A 19,740-nucleotide genomic window follows, 5' to 3' on the forward strand; every position below is an offset into this window, starting at 1 on the left:
GGGTTTAAATGGGTTGGACCTATTTTTAGAGGTGTTTGGTTGAACGGCAGGATGGGTTGGGTTGAACCCATAGAGGAATATACCTCCCAGATACGACTTCGTCCATTACCTCAAAACTAGACAAATCATTTCCACCTAGATGGATGTCGTTGCTCCCGTTAGTGAGAGCGGGAACAGGAACTGTTCGGGGGCTTCTCCATCACCGGCGTGTGTGCTCAAGCGCCCGGGCATGCTGGCATGGGGCAGGCTTCGGTCCCAGGCCACGACAAAACAGGCAAGCTCCATCGGACTTAGGAGGTCCTCTCCGTTGGTGAGCGAGGGCGTGGGAACTATTCAGGAGCTTCTCCATTACGGCCCAAAATGATTTTGCGAGACAAGGGTGAAACGTTAACGGAGGCGGATACATGTACCTAGCTATCGCTTCCTAAATGGTTAGGGGAGCTCCAAGAAAATGCCCGCCTCCGAAATCATTTACGGCGCCTCTGAAAATCATCGATTAACGGAGGTAATTGCCTTAGGGCCACCGCCTCTGTTGTCATGACCCAAAGTCATTCTAACTAAAACTTTTTTGAGAACCTCCTTGATTATCTTGCACAGTTCCTCAAACATCCAAGAATCACCTTATTCTCTTTGAAGGATCCCTAGTGCTCTACACTAGGACGAGGACTCTAAATTCGTAAATCATCTCTATCAATTCTCAAGTCAACCGAAGTCAACCTAGGGTCAACTATGGTCATAGTACGGTCAACCTTAAGAAGATACCCAGAGAAGGATGCTATTTTTTTTTTAGAATTGACAAGGATGCTAATCAACATAGACAGGGCGAATCCGGACCTAAGGCCCCTAGGGCCCAGGCCCTAGTCGTTGGCCCAATAGTTCTTCATACCCCCATGTACTTTCTAGGCCAACAACGAAGGCCCAACACCAAAACCTAACACCCTTTTACTTTCTGTGGCTCACCCCGACGAGGCGAGTCCCAGGCAAAGGCCGCCAGCAGCCCAGCACGTGCACGGGAGGGGGAGGAGGTGAGTGTGGGCTGCGGTCCTTCTCCTGCCTCCATGTCCCGGGCCCTCCGAGCCTCCGATGCATGCAAGCAGCTCCGTGAGTCCATGACTGACTGTGAATCCGTGAGTGTAAGCACATTTTTTTCTTTTTCAGTTTCTCTACTCAATTTCCATTAAATATTTCATTTGGATTGAAAAAAATGAAAACTGAAGTTAGAAATATGGATGATGGATTTACAGATGAAGAGGATCTGGTAGAACTCGTTATAATGTTATGCTACATTCAGATTACAAATGCATGTTCAATAATTAATCTTTCTATGACCTTTTCATTTATATTTTGATCTTATATATTCATATTTTTATGACCTCTCTAGACACACTAGATATTTATTTTCATCACATCATGTGTATCGTATCGAGGCCCTAGTATTAAGTAAAACCTAGATCCGTCACTGTCGGAGAGTGTTGAAGATGGGCCATAAAACCGCAGTGCAAGGCAAGTTCAAACTGTGGTGACTTACTGTTGAAGTCAAGTATATATATACTGCTAATACTCGTGGTGGGCTCTGGGAACAAGCCAGGTTCAGAGTCTCAAAGACCAGCAGACAACTCAATAGCTATGCTTGCATGTAGCTGTTGTTACTGCTGACTTTGTAATAATTACACCGTGTAAAAACCGGCCATCTGTAGTAAAAACACATGGATCCATCATTCCATCTGCAGCTGTTCATTCCCTTGTTGTCAGCATTTATTAATTTGCTTGACTTGCGATCTCATGAGATGTGCCTATATACTCATGTATAATACGGATAAGCAACAGCGTTCGTTCATGTCATTATCACTCTGCCCGGCCATCCCTGCTAGTTTTCCAAGCTGCAAATGGCTTGCCTCATCAAGAACCATCACACCACCTCATGGTTCTCGGTGCTAATAACACTAGCTCTCCTCCTTCCACATCGGTCCAACGCATCATGGACAAACAGCAGCACGCTTGGCTTCGGTGGTGGCGGCAGCAGCAGCTTGCAGGTTCCGGTGCGTTGCCGCCCCGAGCACGCTGCGGCACTACTCCAGCTGAAGCGGTCGTCCTTCACCTTCACTGCATCCTCCAACGGCTGCCCGTATTATTCGGTCAATACAACGCTGTCGTCATGGATCGAGGGCACCGACTGCTGCCGCTGGGAGGGCGTGGCCTGCGAAGGTGTCTCCGGGTGCGTCACTGGACTTGAACTCTCGTTCCGGTCACTGGGTATCAATGGCAGCGGTCTCCACCCTGCCCTCTTCAGCCTCACCTCGCTCAAACACCTCGTCCTGGACGGCAACCACTTCTGCGGCTCCCACCTTCCAGCGTCTGGTTTTGAGAGGCTAACAGGTCTTGAGGACCTCAGCTTACGTTACTGCGACATCTCTAGGTCAATTCCTCCATCCTTTGCAGGTCTCCGTTCCCTAAAGACCATTAGCCTCGCGTCAAATAATTTTAGCAGTGAGATCAGATCCCTGATTGGATTTGGTTTATTTGGACATCTCGTATGCTATTCCACTAATGTTCACATGGAAGTTGGAACGAGTCATATGATTTTATATTCACCTTTGGTTGTACATGTTCGTAGGATCAACCTTTCCTCTCAGGATCACACAGCTAAAACAACTCAAGGTTCTAGATTTCAAGTACATGCGTCTCTCTGGACCAATCCCTAGCTCCATTGGGAATCTCTCCTTGTTGACAGAATTATGTCTCACCGGAAACAATTTCAGCGGTGAGATCCCTAATTGCCTTTGTTTTTTACATCTCACGTCATTTTCTCACTTTGGTTTTAACATGTTGTTACTTGTTAGCAGGATCAACCTTTCCTCTCTGGGTCACTCACCTAAAACAACTCAAGGTTATAGATTTCGATGACATGGGCCTCTCTGGACCCATCCCTAGCTCCATTGGGAATCTCTCCTTGTTGACAGAGTTATTGCTCAGTGCGAACGACTTCTCAGGAGGGCTTCCTTCATCACTTAGCGGTTTGACATACTTATCACGACTGGATTGTTCAGCATGTGGTTTATCTCGCCAAGTTCCCTCGCTCAAAAACTTATCAAGGCTGGAATTTATAGACCTCTCCCACAATAACCTCGAAGGTAAGTGTAAGCCCTTGCTCATGCTCTGCCCTCCATGATCTTCTTCTTTTGTTTGCCTCTTCTCTTTGCAAGGCAATACCTAAGAAGATTAGTTCTCACAGAACTGCCATCTTTTTGCTGTCCAATGTATCTTACAACACTACTGGAATCCTTAAGTTTGCCTAGTGTTTTTATGTTTGCCGAGTGCATTCTCTCGGGCACTCGGCAAACAACTCTTTGCCGAGTGCTTTTTGAAAAACACTCGGTATACAACTGATTTGCCGAGCATAGAAGTTATTTGCCGAGTGCCAGATCCAGGGCACTCGGCAAAGCCCCCGCCCGCCGCACACTTAACATGCACGCACACCCCCTCCTTCCTTGCCCCCGCTCCCCTCTCCCTACCGCCGCTCCCCTCTCCCAGCTGCCGCCGCACCCCTCCCCTCCTCCCGCAGGCGCCACCCCCTCCTTCCCCGGCCGCGGCCCCCTCCCTCCCTCCCCTCCTCCCTTTCCGGCACCGGCGCCGCCCTCCCCACCTCCCTCTATGGCGCCGGCACGGCCCCTCCCTCCCCTCCCTCTCTGCCGCACCCCCCTCCCCTCCCTCTCAGGCGCGGCCCCACCCTCCCCTCACTAGATCCGCCCAGCCCTCAGCTCCCCTCCCTCCTCCCCAGATCCGTCCGCCCACGCCTCTCCCTGGCACCGCCGCGCTGCTCCCCTCCCTCCCCTCCTCTGGCGCGCCCCTCCCCTCCCTCTCCGTCGTGGCCACGCCCTCCCCTCCCTCTCCGTCGTGGCCACGCCCCTTCTCCTCCTCCCTGGATCCAGCCGCTGCCGCTCCCCCTCTCTCTCCCGGTGGCGGCGTGGTGCTGGTGGTGGCGTGGCGTCGGCGGGAGGCGTGGTGGTGGTGGTGGCGTGGCGTCGGCGGGAGGCGTGGTGGTGGTGGTGGTGTGTTGGCGGCGGGCATGTCGGCGGCGGTCGTGGCGGCAGCTGGTGTGTCGGCGGCGGGCGTGGTGGCAGGCGCAGGAGCTGCGCGAGCCAGTCGAGCGCGAGGACGCGATGAGCTCGCCGGCGATGGCAGCGGCGCTGTTGGTGGAGGGGCTGGCGTGGTGGTGCTGTTTTTTATTTTTTTTGGAAAAATATTTGCCGAGTGTTTTTTGGGCACTCGGTAAAGTCTTTGCCGAATGCCCGACAAAAAACACTCGGCAAAGACTTTTTGCCGTTAAAAATTTTACAGAGTGCCCTTTGCCGAATGTTACACTCGGCAAAGGGTTTGCCGAGTCAAAGATCCTGTTCCCGGTAGTGCAGCCCTAGTACCACCATTATCATGTAACCATTCATTTCAAAAAAATTATCATATAACCTCAATCTTTAGGATCCTCTGTTTGCCTTACCAACCTCATCTTTTACTGTTAGTGTATCGGAGCCACTTTTGCGGACTCAACTAAGCGTCGCACTAGTTCAGTCAATACCATTCAGTCTCTGAAACACACTGTTGGGTATGCGGTATGCCCATTCGTCGTGCCCAAGTTGACTTTGGGAAAACTGCTCCGTTGCAGCTCTCTAAGACACAGATGTATATGTCTATCTAGTATTTATTAGGTACACAGAGGAAGCTGCCTCCGCTCCAAATTGTGAGCCGTTTTGTCTTTTCTAGATGCATAGTTGTATCTAAAAAGTTACTACCGAAAACAGCAGACTTACCGAGTGCCATAAGATTTGCTGAGTGCATTCAATCGAGCACTCGGCAAAAAAGTTGTTTACCGAGTGCCTCAGAAACCACACTCAGCAAAATAATGGCACTCGGCATACCAATATCTTTGCCGAGTGCTGAAAAAAGACCACTCGGCAAACTACGAAAATACACTCGGCAAAAAACCGCCACGTGGACATCCGTCAGTTAGTGTGTCGGCCGTTAGTAGTTTGCCGAGTGTGCGTTAGTGGCACTCGGCAACGAAGTAAGTTTGCCAAGTGTTTTCCTTTAGCACTCGACAAAGAAATAATTTTGCCGAGTGTTTTTTTTTGGCACTCGGCAAATAAATAAGTTTTTTTCTCTTCTGACCTTGAAACTTTTTTTACTGTCCACATACAACATGTGGTACTCCATGTTAAGATTTGGTATATTTCTGGATCTGTTTGCTATATTTAATTAATTTATTGCATTTTAAGGAATTTTTTGGTATAAGTCAAATTTAAACTGCAAGTGATTCAAATAATAGAATAAAATGAGTATAAAAATGATATTCATGTTATTAAGTTCGGTGTGAGGCCTTACCTAGGAAATGAAAAGAAATTTCGAACATCTTATTCAGGAAACACGACCACGAACGTGTGGCCAAATGGTTTTCAAATTCTAAAAAAAGCAAGCGAAGTCTGAAAGTCATGAGATTTGTCAAGATCTCGTGATATCATACGTGGAGGCCGTGGTAAAAAATTGAGAAGTTTTTGCATAATCTGTCACGTACGATGTTTACTAACTGAAGTATCTCAGAAGAAGAATCGTAGCGTTGAGAAGGATTCGGTAGGATTTGGAGTTAAAGTGACGGTCGAATTGGGGTTTGACTTCAAAACTGTTTGTATAGACAATAGAGAACATAGATTGATTCATGTGCAATTTTGGTAATTTTTTGGATCTGTTTCATAATTTTAATTTATTAAGTGCAATTATAGAATTTTAATTGATATAAATTGAATTTGAGCTATAACTGCATGAAATAATAAGTTTTTTTTCTCTTTTGACCTTGAAACTTTTTCTACTGTCCACAAACAATATGTGGTACTCCATGTTAAGATTTGGTATATTTCTGGATTTGTTTGCTATATTTAATTAATTTATTGCATTTCATGGAATTTTTGGTATAAGTCAAATTTGAACCGCAAGTGATTCAAATAATAGAATAAAATGAGTAGAAAATAATATTCATGTTATTAAGTCCGGTGTGAGGCCTTACTCAGGAAATGAAAAAAAATTTTGAACATCTTGTTCAGAAAACACGAACACGAACGCTTAATTTCATCTTCTTATATGTCATATACTTGATGACATAGGTGCCTCCGTGGTGGTGCGCCTACGATCTGTAGTGTTGGGCCCGGATGTGGACAGGTGGTGCGACCCTGTGTGGGAGGAGAATCACAACGCTTTTCGGGAGCAGCGTTTGCTGATGCCGGGTGCACCACACCATCAAGGCAACCTCAACCTCTCAGAATACGTAGCTAGATGGGTATGCGAATTCATTTCTTTATTCTAATGCTCAACTCTGCATAATTTCTAATCATATTGCTTTTTTTTGCAGTCGGCGGCACATGGTGGCAAGCCTTGCTCCCAGTTCATGGCATATGCTTTGGCCCACAAGGGCAAGACGACGACCGACGTCGCCTACAACCCAGAGGACCCGCCCTCGGCGTACAACAACGAGTCTGTCCACAGCCGCCTCGATGGATACGCATCGATGGCAAGGGTGGTCCATGGCCCAGAGTACGTTCCGAGCACCCATGACCTTGATGGAGAAGTGGTCATGAGGGCGGGAGGAGGCAAGAAGCATGGCCGGTTCTAGATTGGCGACGGCACAATCGAAATGGCCAGTACTCCCACTCTCTCCCAGATTCGAGCACGGAGCACGAGTTCCAGCCAGACGATACACCCACAACCGGACTCTACACGGTTCCAGATGAACGCACTCCAGGTTATTTCTGTTTTATTCATCGTTCATTGATTTTTACATACTTTTGCATTGCATTATAACATTGGGATAAAATATTATAGGCTCAGCTAGAACAAGAAACAAGGCGCCGGGAGGAGCTAGAGGTGAAGATGGAGGCAGAGCGGCACAGGGCAGAGGCAGAGCGGTAGAGGATTGAGGCAGAGCGGCATAGGATGGAGGCAGAGCGACTGCAGATGTTTGAATATATGAGGGGTGTTTACGCTGCAATTGGTCAACCTCCGCCACCGATGCCAGTCCCTCCTTCTCAACCTGCTCCAAATACTGTTTCAGGCATTGTGAGTCACTTTACAATCTTATAATCACCGTTTCTAGTTTGTGCAGAATCAATCTTACAAAGATGCCCAGACACTAGAAACTTAGTGACTAATGCTATATGTTTGTTACCAACTAGTACTTAAGCAATCATACTAGAGCACAATGCAATTGAGAAGATATTGCTGATAGTTGCAAGGGTTATACTAGTTAGGCAGCAGAGAGACCATACTTGTTGTTCAATCTTGTCTCACACATGCAATCTCTTCTCCTTTGTGCGAAATCAATCGGTGGCATCGAATGAGCCTCATGACCTAGCATGGTCGTAGTGGAACTCGTGGCCTAAGTCACTACTTGTGATTTTATTTGCATTTGCATTTATGGATAACCTGTGACTACTTGTGACTATTTGTGGTTGTGAATGAACCTACTAGTGATTCTGAAGTTTATTTGCATTTATGTATTGTCGATATATCTATATGAACTGTTTGTGATGCTTATTATGAACTATGTGTGATGCATGTAATGTTTATTTGAGTGGGGTACGTTATACATGACCGAACCATAAAAACTGGAAATTTATGGTCGCTTTACCGAGTGTTACACTCGGCAAAGAGACCTTTTGCCGAGTGCCAAGGTAAAAACACTCGGCAAAAAGAACACGTGGCCAAAATCTGTGCATTCTGGGACTAAAATGGCTTCTTTGCCGAGTGTCTGCGCTATGACACTCGGCCAAGCGCCAACATTTGTACGTTCTGGGCCAGTCTTTCCCGAGTGTCCAGTATTCGACACTCGGCAAAGAAGGCATGTTTGCCGAGTGCCCGGGATTTGACACTTGGCAAATAAGACCGGTTTGCTGAGTGTCAGATACTAGACACTCGGTAAAGAAGCCAACATTTGTACGTTCTGGGCCAGTCTTTGCCAAGTGTCCAGTATTTTGACACTCGGCAAACAAGGCAGGTTTGCCGAGAGCCCGGGATTTGACACTCGGCAAAGAAGGCAGGTTTGCCGAGTGTCAGGTCCGGGACACTCGGCAAACACGCCGTGACCGTCTCCGCGCTGTCGCGTTACTTTTTTCGCCAAGCATCGGTTTCAACTCTCGGCAAAGTATTCGCCGAGTGTCCAATAGAAAACACTTGGCAAAGAGACATTTGTCGACACTGTAGATGTCGTGTGCTGTTTGCCGAGTGTTACACTCGGCAAAGCCTTTGCCGAGTGTTTTGTGGCACTCGGCAAAGTCACTGTTTGCGGAGTTTGTGAAAACAACTTACAATTTAGAACCGAAGCAGTAGATTCTGCTATCTACTACTACTAGTAGTAGTTGATCGGAGGAGGAACCTGAATATGGTGATTTCTGATACTAGGGCTCAAACTAATCGTAGGCCTGTGATACATATGGCACAAAAGTGGTAGTTCCATCAATATTAGGACAAGAAAGTAGGTTTTTTCAAAGTGTAGATACGTCGACTACAATAATATTTTTTTTCGTAGCCTTCGGAGAAATACTTACAAAATAGTAATGTTTAATAATTAACTCTGTATATATCTGAATTCGAAAAATAACTGAACCTAGCTATCTCCTATGTGAATTTAATAGGTTAATGATTTTATTTACAGAGGTTTTCGTTAGCTGTGGAAACAGAAAATTATCTGACCATGCCTGTTTGTACAGGGAATATTCCTCTGAGCAAAGGAAATGTGCACCGTAACCTCCAGAGCGTTGACATGAGTATATATATTAATTCATTCACCGGTGAAGTACAAGCATCCATATTCACCCAGCCAGCTTTAGAGTATTTGGACCTGAGCAGTAATTGTCTTTCCGGTCGTATTGAGTTCCAGAATCGATCTGTGACATTGCAGCATATTTCCTTGTCTAACAATAAGCTCACAGGCGCAATTCCAACCTCATTCTCACAGCTCAGGGCTCTCACTTACCTAGAGCTCGACTCAAACAATTTCGTGGGTACACTGGATCTCTACCCTTACTTGATGCTAAGGAACCTCTCTGGCATAACAGCCTCCAATAACCCCTTGCTATCAGTTTCCGCGGATGATGGTGGCGATAGTACTAATAATAGTAGTAGTATTACTGAACTAAATTTTGCATCTTGCGGCCTAGCCAGGGTACCCAGTGTGATAAGATATCTAAGTGAATTAAAGTGTCTCGATCTCTCCAACAATAGCATTCGTGGAAACATACCAGACTGGATTTGGAGAAACATGAGTTTCTTGTCCCGGCACCACAATCTATTCACTAGAGTAAGTCGATTCCCTGCCAACACAATCATAGGTGCCCTGCATCTCACCTTCAATAAAATTGGGGGACTTGTGCCGTTCCCTTTCACAGGGACGGACCTTCATTACTCCAACAACAAGTTCTCTTCCATCAGACCCCTCGAGTTCCTCCGACTGGTCCGGGTCGCTATGTCAATCAACCTAGCAAACAACAAACTAAGCGGAAGTATACCTTATATGGAATGTCATCAGCATCATGTTCTACAAATACTCGACCTATCTGGTAACAACTTGAGCGGGCCAGTCCCTCCTTTTCTCCTGAAAGGCTGCGGTAATGTCCTAGGAGCAGTAAATCTCAGAGACAATCACCTCAACGGAACATGGCCTGATGAGATGGGAGAGTCATGCCATCTAGTGGTTATAGATTTGCATGGAAATCAGATCCAAGGGCGTCTGACAAGGTCACTTGCTAGCTCTAATATGCTGCAAGAGCTTGATATTGGCGGGAACAAATTCGTGGATGTTTTCCCATCATGGCTTGGTAACAATCCTGTCCTTCGGTTACTGATCCTGAGATCCAACAAGTTTTATGGACCACTGAGTATCCCTGATGGGAAGAAGACGAACCACATGGTGGCCACCGGTTATTTCTCTGGTATCCAAATCATTGACCTCGCAGAAAATAGCTTCAATGGAGTCCTTCCTACCGAACTCTTCGTTGCTTTCACGGCCATGTAAAGTAATCTGCTGCTCCCTGTACGCGCGGCAGGGGCAGGTGTTGAAAGGGCTCCCCTGCTACTGCACTGTAGCCATGGCAGGGGCAGGCGCCGAAAGGCTCCCTGTAGCCACAGCAGGGGTAAGCATCAAAGTTAGTCCTGCTGTCACATCTAGTCAGTGTAGTAGCATGACAGCCTGACATGTCTGTGTACTTGCCATAGATGGATAGAGTTGTATATATAGCTTCCCACTACAACTCAGTAAAGAGAGTGAGTTCAGTTTTGCAATCTCCTCAGCAGAGCTCCGGCCAACGCTGGTGCTTGTGTTGTGTGTGTGCGCGCTCTGTTCTCTCTCCTTTCTTCTACCTCTAGCCATAGTGAGCGAGAACGTCGGTGACCGGTCGGCTCACCCGTGTGGAAGATCTCAAGACCAACAAGTGGTACCAAAGTCGTACAAGCGCCGTCGCCGGACTAACCGCTAGCGATGACGGACAGTTTGGAGATGGACGACAACAGCGGCACTACTGTGGCTGCCCAGCCACTACAAGAGGTCGTCGTGCACACGGTGCGAGAGGTCAGTGGCACCAGTTGGCCGACGCTGACTTGCACCAACTATGGCGAGTGGGCGGTGACCATGAAGGTCAATCTCAGAGCCCGACGACTCTGGAATGCCATTGTCAAGGGCACCGACAACGAATAAGATGACATATCAGCGTTGGAGGCTATCCTCAATGTTGTGCCAGCGGAGTACAGGGAGCCGTTGGGGACGACGAACTCTGCTAAGAAGGCGTGGGAGGCCATTGCAGCGATGCGCGTCGGCTTCGACCGCGCAAAGAAGGCGACGGCCCAGCTGCTGAAGCAGGAGTACGCCACCCTCAAGTTCAAGGATGGTGAGTCGGTGGAGGACTTCTCACTCCGCTTGCAGTCGCTCATCAGCAAGCTGAGCAGCCACGGTGTCACCATCGACAAAGAAGAGGCGGTCTCCAAGTACCTCCACTCTGTGCCGGTGAAGTACATCCAGATCGCTCTCTCCATAGAGACAATGCTGGATTTGTCCACCCTCACCATTGAGGATGCGATAGGCCATCTGTAGGCGGTGGATGAGCGCATGGAGCAGGCCACAGCAACAACGGACAGCGACAAGCTGCTACTGACAGAGGAGGAGTGGGCTGCCCGGATGAAGGAGAAGAAATCCAGGGAAGTCCCCTCCAGCCGTGGTGACGATGGCAAGCGTCGTGGCAAGGCTTCTTCGGAGAAGAAGAAGAAGAAGAAGGTCGACCACAAAGCCTGCCAGCGCTACGGGAAGACGGGCCATTGGGCAAAGAAGTGCCCAAATCGCAAGAAGGAGAGGAAGACTGAGGCTCATTTAGCGCAGGCTGATGAGGATGATCAAGCCACTCTCCTGATGGCGACGTTCTGTGCACTGCACGATGTTGAGGCCAAAGAGAAGGGAGAGGTGATGGCGGTGGAAGGGCACTCCAAGGCTCTGAAGGCTGTCAACCTCGACGAACCGCGTGCCCAAGTCCACCTTGGATGTGTGGGCAGCGGACAGGAGCAGCGATGGTACCTAGACTCTGGCACCAGCAACCACATGACGGGCTCCAATGAAGCCTTCTCCGAGCTCGACGCCAACGTGACCGGCACGGTGAAGTTCGGTGATGGCTCAATGGTGGTGATCCGAGGGCGTGGCACCATCATCTTCAGGTGCCAGAACAGCGAGGACCATGCGCTGATGGATGTATATTACATCCCGCAGCTGCATTCATGCATCATCAGCATTGGCCAGCTGGATGAGCGTGGCAATGAGATACTGATCAAGGACGGTGTCATCAGGATCTGGGACCTTGAGCAGCGGCTTCTTGTCAAGGTGAAGAGGTCCCGAAACTGGCTGTACCTGCTTGATTTGAAGGTGGAGCAACCGGTGTGCCTGGCAGCACGGCACACCGAGGAGTCGTGGTTGTGGCTTGCCCGGTTCGGCCATCTCAACTTCAATGCGCTCGGTCAGCTAGAGAAGATGGTCCGAGGGTTGCCCCACATCAAGCACGCAGGCGAGCTGTGTGACAGCTGCCTGGACGGGGAGCAGAGGAGGCTGTCGTTCCCAAAGGTGGCCAAGTATCACGCTGCGGACGCTCTCGAGCTCATCCACAGCGATCTCTGTAGGCCAATCACTCTAGGCACAAACGGTGGTCAGCGGTACCTCCTCCTGCTCGTGGATGATTGCATGTGCTGCAGAGGCGATCAAGAAGTTTAAGGCACGCGTGGAGGCAGAGAGCGGCAAGAAGTTGCGTGTGCTGCGGACTGATCGCGGCGGCGAATTCACTTCGGTGGAGTTCGTTGCGTACTGCGTGGATCAGGGTGTGGTGCGACACCACACCGCGCCGTACTCGCCATAGCAGAATTGCGTGGTGGAGCGGCGGAACCAGACGGTGGTCAACATGGCTTGATCCATGATGAAGGCCAAAAGCATGCTAATAAGATTCTAGGATGAGGCGGTGACCATGGCGGTGTTCATCCTCAACCATGCACCCACAAAGGCCCTGAAGGGCATGATGCCGTTCAAAGTTTGGTATGGGCGCAAGCTGAGCATGTCCTTCCTCCAGACATTCGGCTGCATCGGCCATGTCAAGAAGATAAAGCCGGTCCTCACCAAGCTGGAGGACAGGAGCACACTGATGGTGCTCCTAGGCTATGAAGAAGGTACCAAGGTGTACCTGCTCTATGACCCATGCTGAGGCAAGGTGGTTGTCTCGCGCGACGTCATGTTCTACGAGAAGGCGGCTTGGGACTGGGACAGTCCGGGTATGGGGAAAGCTGGCGGCTTCACCAGCACCTTCATCGTCGATCACTTGGTCATCCACGGTGGTGGAGATGTGGGACAGGAGGTGCCGACCACTCTAGCAACAGAGCCGAGCACTCCTAGGGCGGTGCCGAGGACTCCAGGAGGGGTGCCGAGCACTCTAGGAGTGGTGCCGAGCGGTCTTGCAGTGGTGCTGACCACTCTAGGACAGGTGCCGAACGCTCCCGTAGCGAAGCCAAGAGGTCTTGCAGTGGCGCTGACCACTCCAAGACTGGTGCCAAGCACTCCTATAGTGGTGCCAAAAACTCCAGGAGTGGTGCCGAGCACTCTAGGTGTTGTGCCAACCACTCCGACGGAACACGGGACTCCATCGACGCCGATCGAGTTTGCCTCACCTCTAAGCGACATCACTGAGTTCGTGGATGCCTTCCACGACGGTGAGGAGGTGCGGTTCTACAGGCTGGACGACATCATCGGCGGCACAGGGTCCTTAGGCCTAGCTGGTCGGCTGCTCAATGACCCAGAGTTGCTTCTTGTCAGTGCAGAGGAACCACCAACGTTTGCACTGGGCGAGCGTGATGCAAATTGGCGATGGGTGATGCTGGAGGAGATGAAGGCGATCGAGGAAAATGAGACTTGGGAGCTTGTCGATCCACCTGCAGGATACCGTCCGATCGACCTGAAGTGGGCATACAAGGTCAAGAGGGATGAGCGCGGCGCCACTGTCAAGCACAAGGCATGCCTCGTCGCCCGATGCTTTGTCCAGCACGAGGGCATCGACTTCGAGGAAGTCTTTGCGTCGGTAGCGTGCATGGAGTCTATCCGACTGCTGCTAGTTTTAGCAGCAGCGAAGGACTGGTGTGTCCATCACCTGGACATAAAATCGGCCTTCCTCAATGGTGAGCTGGCGGAGACGGTCTTCGTCAGACAACCTCCAGGTTTCACCATCAAGGGAGTGGAGCACAGGGTGCTCCGACTGCGCAAGGCGATCTACAGGCTATGGCAGGCCCCGCAAGCATGGAATGCCAAGCTTAATGCCACACTAGGCGAGCTTGGGTTCACGCGGTGCACAACCGAGCACGCGCTCTACACGCGGCGATGGGGGAAGGAGGAGCTCGTCGTCGGCGTGTATGTGGATGACTTGATCGTCATCGGCGCATGTGCGGAGGACATAGATAGCTTCAAGCATGAGATGGCAGCTCGTTTTCAAATGAGCGATCTCGGCGCACTCTCCTACTACCTCGACATTGAGGTGAGACAGGGAAAGGAGGCACTCACGCTCGGTCAGAGCGCGTACGTCTCAAAGCTGTTGGAGCGGAGCGGCATGGCTGAGTGCAAGCCATGCGTGACCCCAATGGAGGAGCGGATGAAGCTGACAAATGTCAGTACCGTGGCAAAGGTAGATGCGACACTCTACTAGAGCATCGTCGGCGGTCTGCGCTACCTAGTCCACACGAGGCTGGATATTGCGTTCGCCGTGGGCTATGTCAGCCATTTCATGGAGGATCCCTGAGAGGATCACTAGGCTAGGGTAAAGCGGCTACTGCGCTACATCAAGGGGACGGTGGATCAGGGGATCGTCTTCCCCAAGACTGGCAGAAGTGGGCTGTATCTCACTGTGTTCAGCGATGCAGACATGGCATGGGACATCAATGGACGGCTTTAGTGTTTATTGCACATACCATTAGTCAAGTTACAAGATCATGGCTTTAGTTGAGCACTAGCATCGCACTACCCAATGCAATAACCCAAAGATGTCAAGGAATCCAGGATATCAATTAGCTAGGAAAATTCCTACGGTTGCCAAGGTGGACACATGCAACATGAATTATATGATTAAAGGTGTATAGGACACAAGGAAGATCTCATGCTATACTTGCCTTAAAACTCTGATCCTTCTTCTAGTCCAGACCTTCAATGGAACTCCTTCTTGATTAACACGTAAAGCTCACCGACTAGACATGATCATAAAGTACCACATAAGCATCCATGCAATCATACACGAAGCAAATAATAGATCTAAATTAGAGCAGTACACCAAACATAAAATCAAGATGAAAAGTTTTTAAAACGAATCTACGTCTCGCTATGAACACACAGACGCGAAAAGCACTCTAATCGGGGCTATAACAAAGAAGTTATGAATTAAACAAGATTTTCTTTAATAAAATAATAGATTAAATCTAACCTCAAATTTCAAAAATTGAAAACATGTTTAGCAGTAAGATGAACATGTAGATTACTCAATTACGAATCTAGCGCAACTTGAACGGATCAAATCGGAGCTAAAATGAAGATTTTATGGCCTAAAGAAAACTAGTGGCAAAACTATAAATAAGTGGATCTTCTATTTCAAATTAAAATAAATAAAAATTGAAATTTTAAATCTGGAGTGGACTGCGGGTTCGAATACGGAAAAGTGCAGGGGCTCTTTTGCAAATAAACCCGGCGAAGGGGTACGATGAGATCTGAGCCGTTAGATCTAAGATGGACGTCTCATATTAGAATCGGGGAGGGAGAAGAGAGGCCAGCGCCGGAAACAGAGCCGAGCACAGCGGTGGACATGGTCGGCGGCGAGGAGCTCGTCGGCGAAGCTTGAAATCGGCCCTAGAGACCACGAGAGAGCAAACCGGAAATATGGGGAGAAAGAGGACGGCGAGGCAAACTCACCTCGGCCAATCTAGGTGGCGTGGAGCGGACGGCGACGGCGCTGCGAGCTCGAGGCGACGGCTGCGCTAGCGTTATGCGAGGGGGCGGCGGGTGCTCGGGATGGGAGCGGCGCATGCAGGCTTGATATTTATGGGTGCGGGGAGCTTCGCGCGCACGGCAAGGCACGGAGACGTGGCGGCGTCGGGCTTCCATGGCGCGGCGGAGAGTCCTGGGCGGCCTACGTCGCGAGGAGTAAGAACACTGACAGACAGGTCCCACTAGTCGGCGATCGAAGGAGCGGGGCCCGCGCGTCAGTGGAACATGACGGAAGAGAGGAAGCGGGTGCGTCCGCACGTGGGCTTTCCTACTGGGCTGCCAGCTGGGCTACGGGAAGAGGGAGAGAGGCCGAATGGGGTTGGCGCTGAGCTGGGCTTGCTGTTGGGTTGCGGGAAGAGGAGATGGCCCGCGGGGTAAGGCCGGCGCCAAGGAGAGAGGCGCAGGGCTTTGGGCCAGAAATGAAAGAGAGGGAGAAGAGTTTTTCTGTTTTTTTTTTCTAAATTTTATTTTTAAATCCATTTTCAAACCATTTCAAAAGCATTTGAAATTATTTTGAATTTTGGATAAAACCACTCATGACAAAAATAAGTATGCATCAGCATGAATGCATAAAAATATTGCTAAATTCATATGATAAATTTTAATTTATTGAAACTTATTATTTCCTAGGTTTTCATGAGCACACAAATTCAAAATTAATTCAATTTCTCTCTATTTCAAAAGGAGCAATTTTAGGGTGTTACAAATACACTATCAAAACAAAAAAAATCATGGAAAAGTCAATAAAAACAATTCAATGTTAAGGTGTTGGAACATTTGCGTTCCAAAAAATTGATGTTGGGACACGTTTTTTTGTATAAACTTAGTTAAAGATAGATTGACTTATGATAAAGTCAAAGTGAACTATAATTTGGAAGGAAGAGGGTATTTTTGTTTTAGAGCACTTATGTATGTAATCAAGTTGTATTCAGATGGTTGTGCTGAAGTAGTTAAATCTGAATCATTTTCCTGTGTTCTATCTTCAATAAAAATTAATATTAGGATTTATTTTGTCAAAAGCGACCTAGAATGACTTTGCAAATCATGAGCAAGACTTAATGAAAATTGATGTTCCAGATAGAATGTTAAATGCAGATATTCTTATGCAGCACGTGAACCGTGAGATTGTTGAGCCTGAAGAACAAGTAGTTGTAAAGTTAAACCTGGAGAGTAATGAAGTGGTTCTTGCTCTACCGGAGAAAATCAAGAAGCTCCACACATTCACGTGCAGAGAATTTCTTTGTTGACTGGATACCTAAGAACATGCTACTGGACTATATGCCTTCTTCAGAAGAAGAAAATCAGTTTTCTGAATTCTGATAGAAATGTATCCAAGCCAAACTCCATTGCAGAATTGATACCCAGAGGGGAAGCTACCTGTGAACCACCCTAACATTCAAGGGAAAGGCGGTTACGAGCACAACTTCACTGGTGGGCGATCCTCTCGGAGCGGGGCGTCTCGCCGTTGATCGCGGGCGAGAAGTAGGAGATTGGGTCCGTGCGAAGAGGGGCTCCGGTTCCACCGTGACAAATGGGACGGCGGCGCGCTGTCCGCTGAGTTCTCTCACTCAGAAGGTGTTGGTCTGCGGAAGGGGACTTTGGAGTTTGTTGTGCTCGAGGTCGCGTTTGGGCGAGCTTTGGCCGGGAGTGGTGTCCTTAGGAGGGTGTACATGAGAAGTCCGGCAAGGTGTCCATCATTCAGAAGTGGTCCGGATAAGGATGAAGGAAAGGCGATTCGCCATGGCTTTTCCGGGAGGTGAGGCTCCTCGGAGGTGCGGAGACGGGATGCGAGGTGGGATTCTCCAACGCATGAAGATGGGGATCGAGTGTTGAGGGGTTCGAGAGGCAGTGAACTGATCCTACATGGCGTTCCAAGAGGATTACTCAATGGGATATTGCGAAGAAAAAAAGCGTCAAGAGGAGGAAATCAAAAGAGCATTGTGTAGTTTCCCAGAACACCAAGACCAGGGATGAAAATTGTACGGATATTTTCCGACCGTATTTGAAACTGAATTCGTTTAGAGGGGTTGAGATCTATCCGTATCCGAGTCCGGATATCCAACATCCGATACCGTATCCGTATCCGAATACTCAAATCGCATATTTATGATGTCGATATCTAATCATATCCTATCCGACATAGTTGACACTATCCGTATTCGAATCCGAATCCGGACAAAAATATGAAAACAAATGTAATATTGATGATATCCGTCCGTATCCGATCCGTTTTCATCCCTAACCAAGACAAAGTGGTGAGAGATTTGGAAGAAGCGGCTCGGGCGCTGGACGAAGTCTCATTAATAGAATTCCATGTCAGCTTGAAAGGCCATGGAAGCAGAACGAGGGGAGGAAGACGACAGTGGTCAGTGAGGCTTTTACCTGTGTACCCTTAAAAAAGATGTCACACTTCTGCGTACCCCTCAAAAGTTGGTCGTCACCTATATGCCCTCGCTTGAACTTTTCTTTTCCCTCACGCCATTCCGTCGGCATTCTGTTAGGTGTTGACCGTCTGGCGGCTCTGACATGTGGGACCGGACTAGAAAAATACCATCCTTGCCCTGGATCATTGCAATGAGCGCTGGAGGGGCCATATTTTCAAGCCTGTCGGTCCTTTGATTGAACGTGCGCTGGAGGGGCCATTGCAATGAGGACTACTAGAGGGGACATGTGGGACAGGCGCTGGATCATTGCCCGACGCACGTACACATATTTTCAAGAAATGAACTGCAGGGCCATGCATGCACGTACACGTACTACTGAGCATAGTACTTTGATTGAACGTACTACTGTTGTTTATTAACCTATATACTGTTGGTGCACTGGTACGGTGTATGCTTTTTTTTTCGATGTCGATTCGTCTGTTTACATGTTCAATTAATTTCGACAGTGCAACAGTGCGACAGTGCACAACATGCATGCTAGCTGTTTTACTGGCGTATGGATGCACACGTACGTGCCCTCGGATCCGAGTCCAGCAAAGCAAAATGTGAAAGGCAGATGCCAGATGATCAGTTGCGTCAGGCATGTGGTAGCTCTGGTGCCTAGTAGCTCTACGTGCAGTGACACAAATAAATGTATCACTGTGTTGTCTCTAAAAAAAATGACGAGAATTCTAATCGCAAAATTTATCTAGCAGTAATAGCTTGTCTGGTAGCGTGTGTGATGCGTCTTCCATCCATCATGTGAATACGGACGACGAGCGAGAGTCGACAGAGGGACGTCGTCTGCCGCATCTGTACAGTCGTTTCCGTTTCAGATTTTAATGAGGATGAGCTGTCCAGTTTCGCATTTCCTGTGTAGCCTGGACCATTTGCGTACATCACCTAGTATACTCCTACTACTCCATAGTCCATACGGTTCATGGCCGCCCGTATACGGCATTTGTCCTGTACGGCTGTACTCGACTGGCTCGATTCATGGCCGGTTGCTGAAGTGGTATGTATGTGTGGACGTCACTAGCTTTTGATGCCATCAGAGATGACATGTCAAGACTGCACCTTTTGGGTAAAATTAACGAAGGTGGTGTTCCTGGATTAACTATACACCAAGCTGACTCCCAACTATTTTATGTTCCTAGTATACTCCTACTAAGGTGGTGTTGTTCCAAAGTTTCAGAAAAAAAGAAGTGCTGCTTCAAAATACGCTTATCATTTAGCTGCATGATTTTCACTGCTACTACTCCGTAGTAGAAACAGTTAAAGGTTGGTCCTAAAGATTACTGGTGCCAAATGGAAGGCGATGTGATTAAAAAATCAGGGAGGATGCTATGCTTGGTTCGGTCGCAGGGAGTATAGCGAAGCACGCGGCAGCGGAGACATCGAACCTCTCGGCTCGTGGCATTTGCGTGGCTCGTGTACGGTTCCGGCGGGAAGGAAGTTGCACAGCCAACCAAATCCCCGCGGCAATCGGATCTACAGTACCGGTGCAAAAGATCTTCCAGTCCGAGGTGGATGGAGTGCAAAAGCACAGTACGGTACGCGGGGCCTTCTTCATCGGACAGGGAAAAGGCGAAAACGGCGTGCTTGTCAGACTCTGCTACCTTTCACAGTGGCCGAGTGGCGTGACGAGGCAAGATGCATCCACCTGGCCTGGCAATGGCACAGAGGAAACGAAAAAATTCAGACACCCATACAAGTCTAAGGGCAAATGGGTCATTCTCCAGAGCC

General features: G+C 48.8%; 1 protein-coding gene across 1 annotated transcript; it reads left to right on the forward strand.

Annotated features, from left to right (window-relative positions):
- The first annotated feature begins 1,886 nt into the window (after positions 1 to 1,886).
- Positions 1,887 to 10,051, forward strand: LOC136488458 (receptor-like protein 53). Its single transcript, XM_066485386.1, has 4 exons — positions 1,887 to 2,439; positions 2,615 to 2,761; positions 2,844 to 3,131; positions 8,748 to 10,051. The coding sequence occupies exons 1-4, from the start codon at positions 1,887 to 1,889 to the stop codon at positions 10,049 to 10,051; spliced, it is 2,292 nt and encodes a 763-aa protein (XP_066341483.1).
- Positions 10,052 to 19,740: the final 9,689 nt, after the last annotated feature.

Source organism: Miscanthus floridulus, chromosome 10, assembly GCF_019320115.1.
Source record: "Miscanthus floridulus cultivar M001 chromosome 10, ASM1932011v1, whole genome shotgun sequence".
In the NCBI taxonomy this organism is placed as follows: domain Eukaryota; kingdom Viridiplantae; phylum Streptophyta; class Magnoliopsida; order Poales; family Poaceae; genus Miscanthus; species Miscanthus floridulus.

Excerpts from the sequence above, each read along its gene's own strand:
- LOC136488458 (XM_066485386.1), top strand. The coding sequence starts at position 1,887 with ATGGCTTGCCTCATCAAGAACCATCACACCACCTCATGGTTCTCGGTG. Across the intron at positions 2,440-2,614 it reads AATTCCTCCATCCTTTGCAG|GATCAACCTTTCCTCTCAGG; the intron begins GTCTCCGTTCCC and ends ACATGTTCGTAG. Across the intron at positions 2,762-2,843 it reads CACCGGAAACAATTTCAGCG|GATCAACCTTTCCTCTCTGG; the intron begins GTGAGATCCCTA and ends ACTTGTTAGCAG.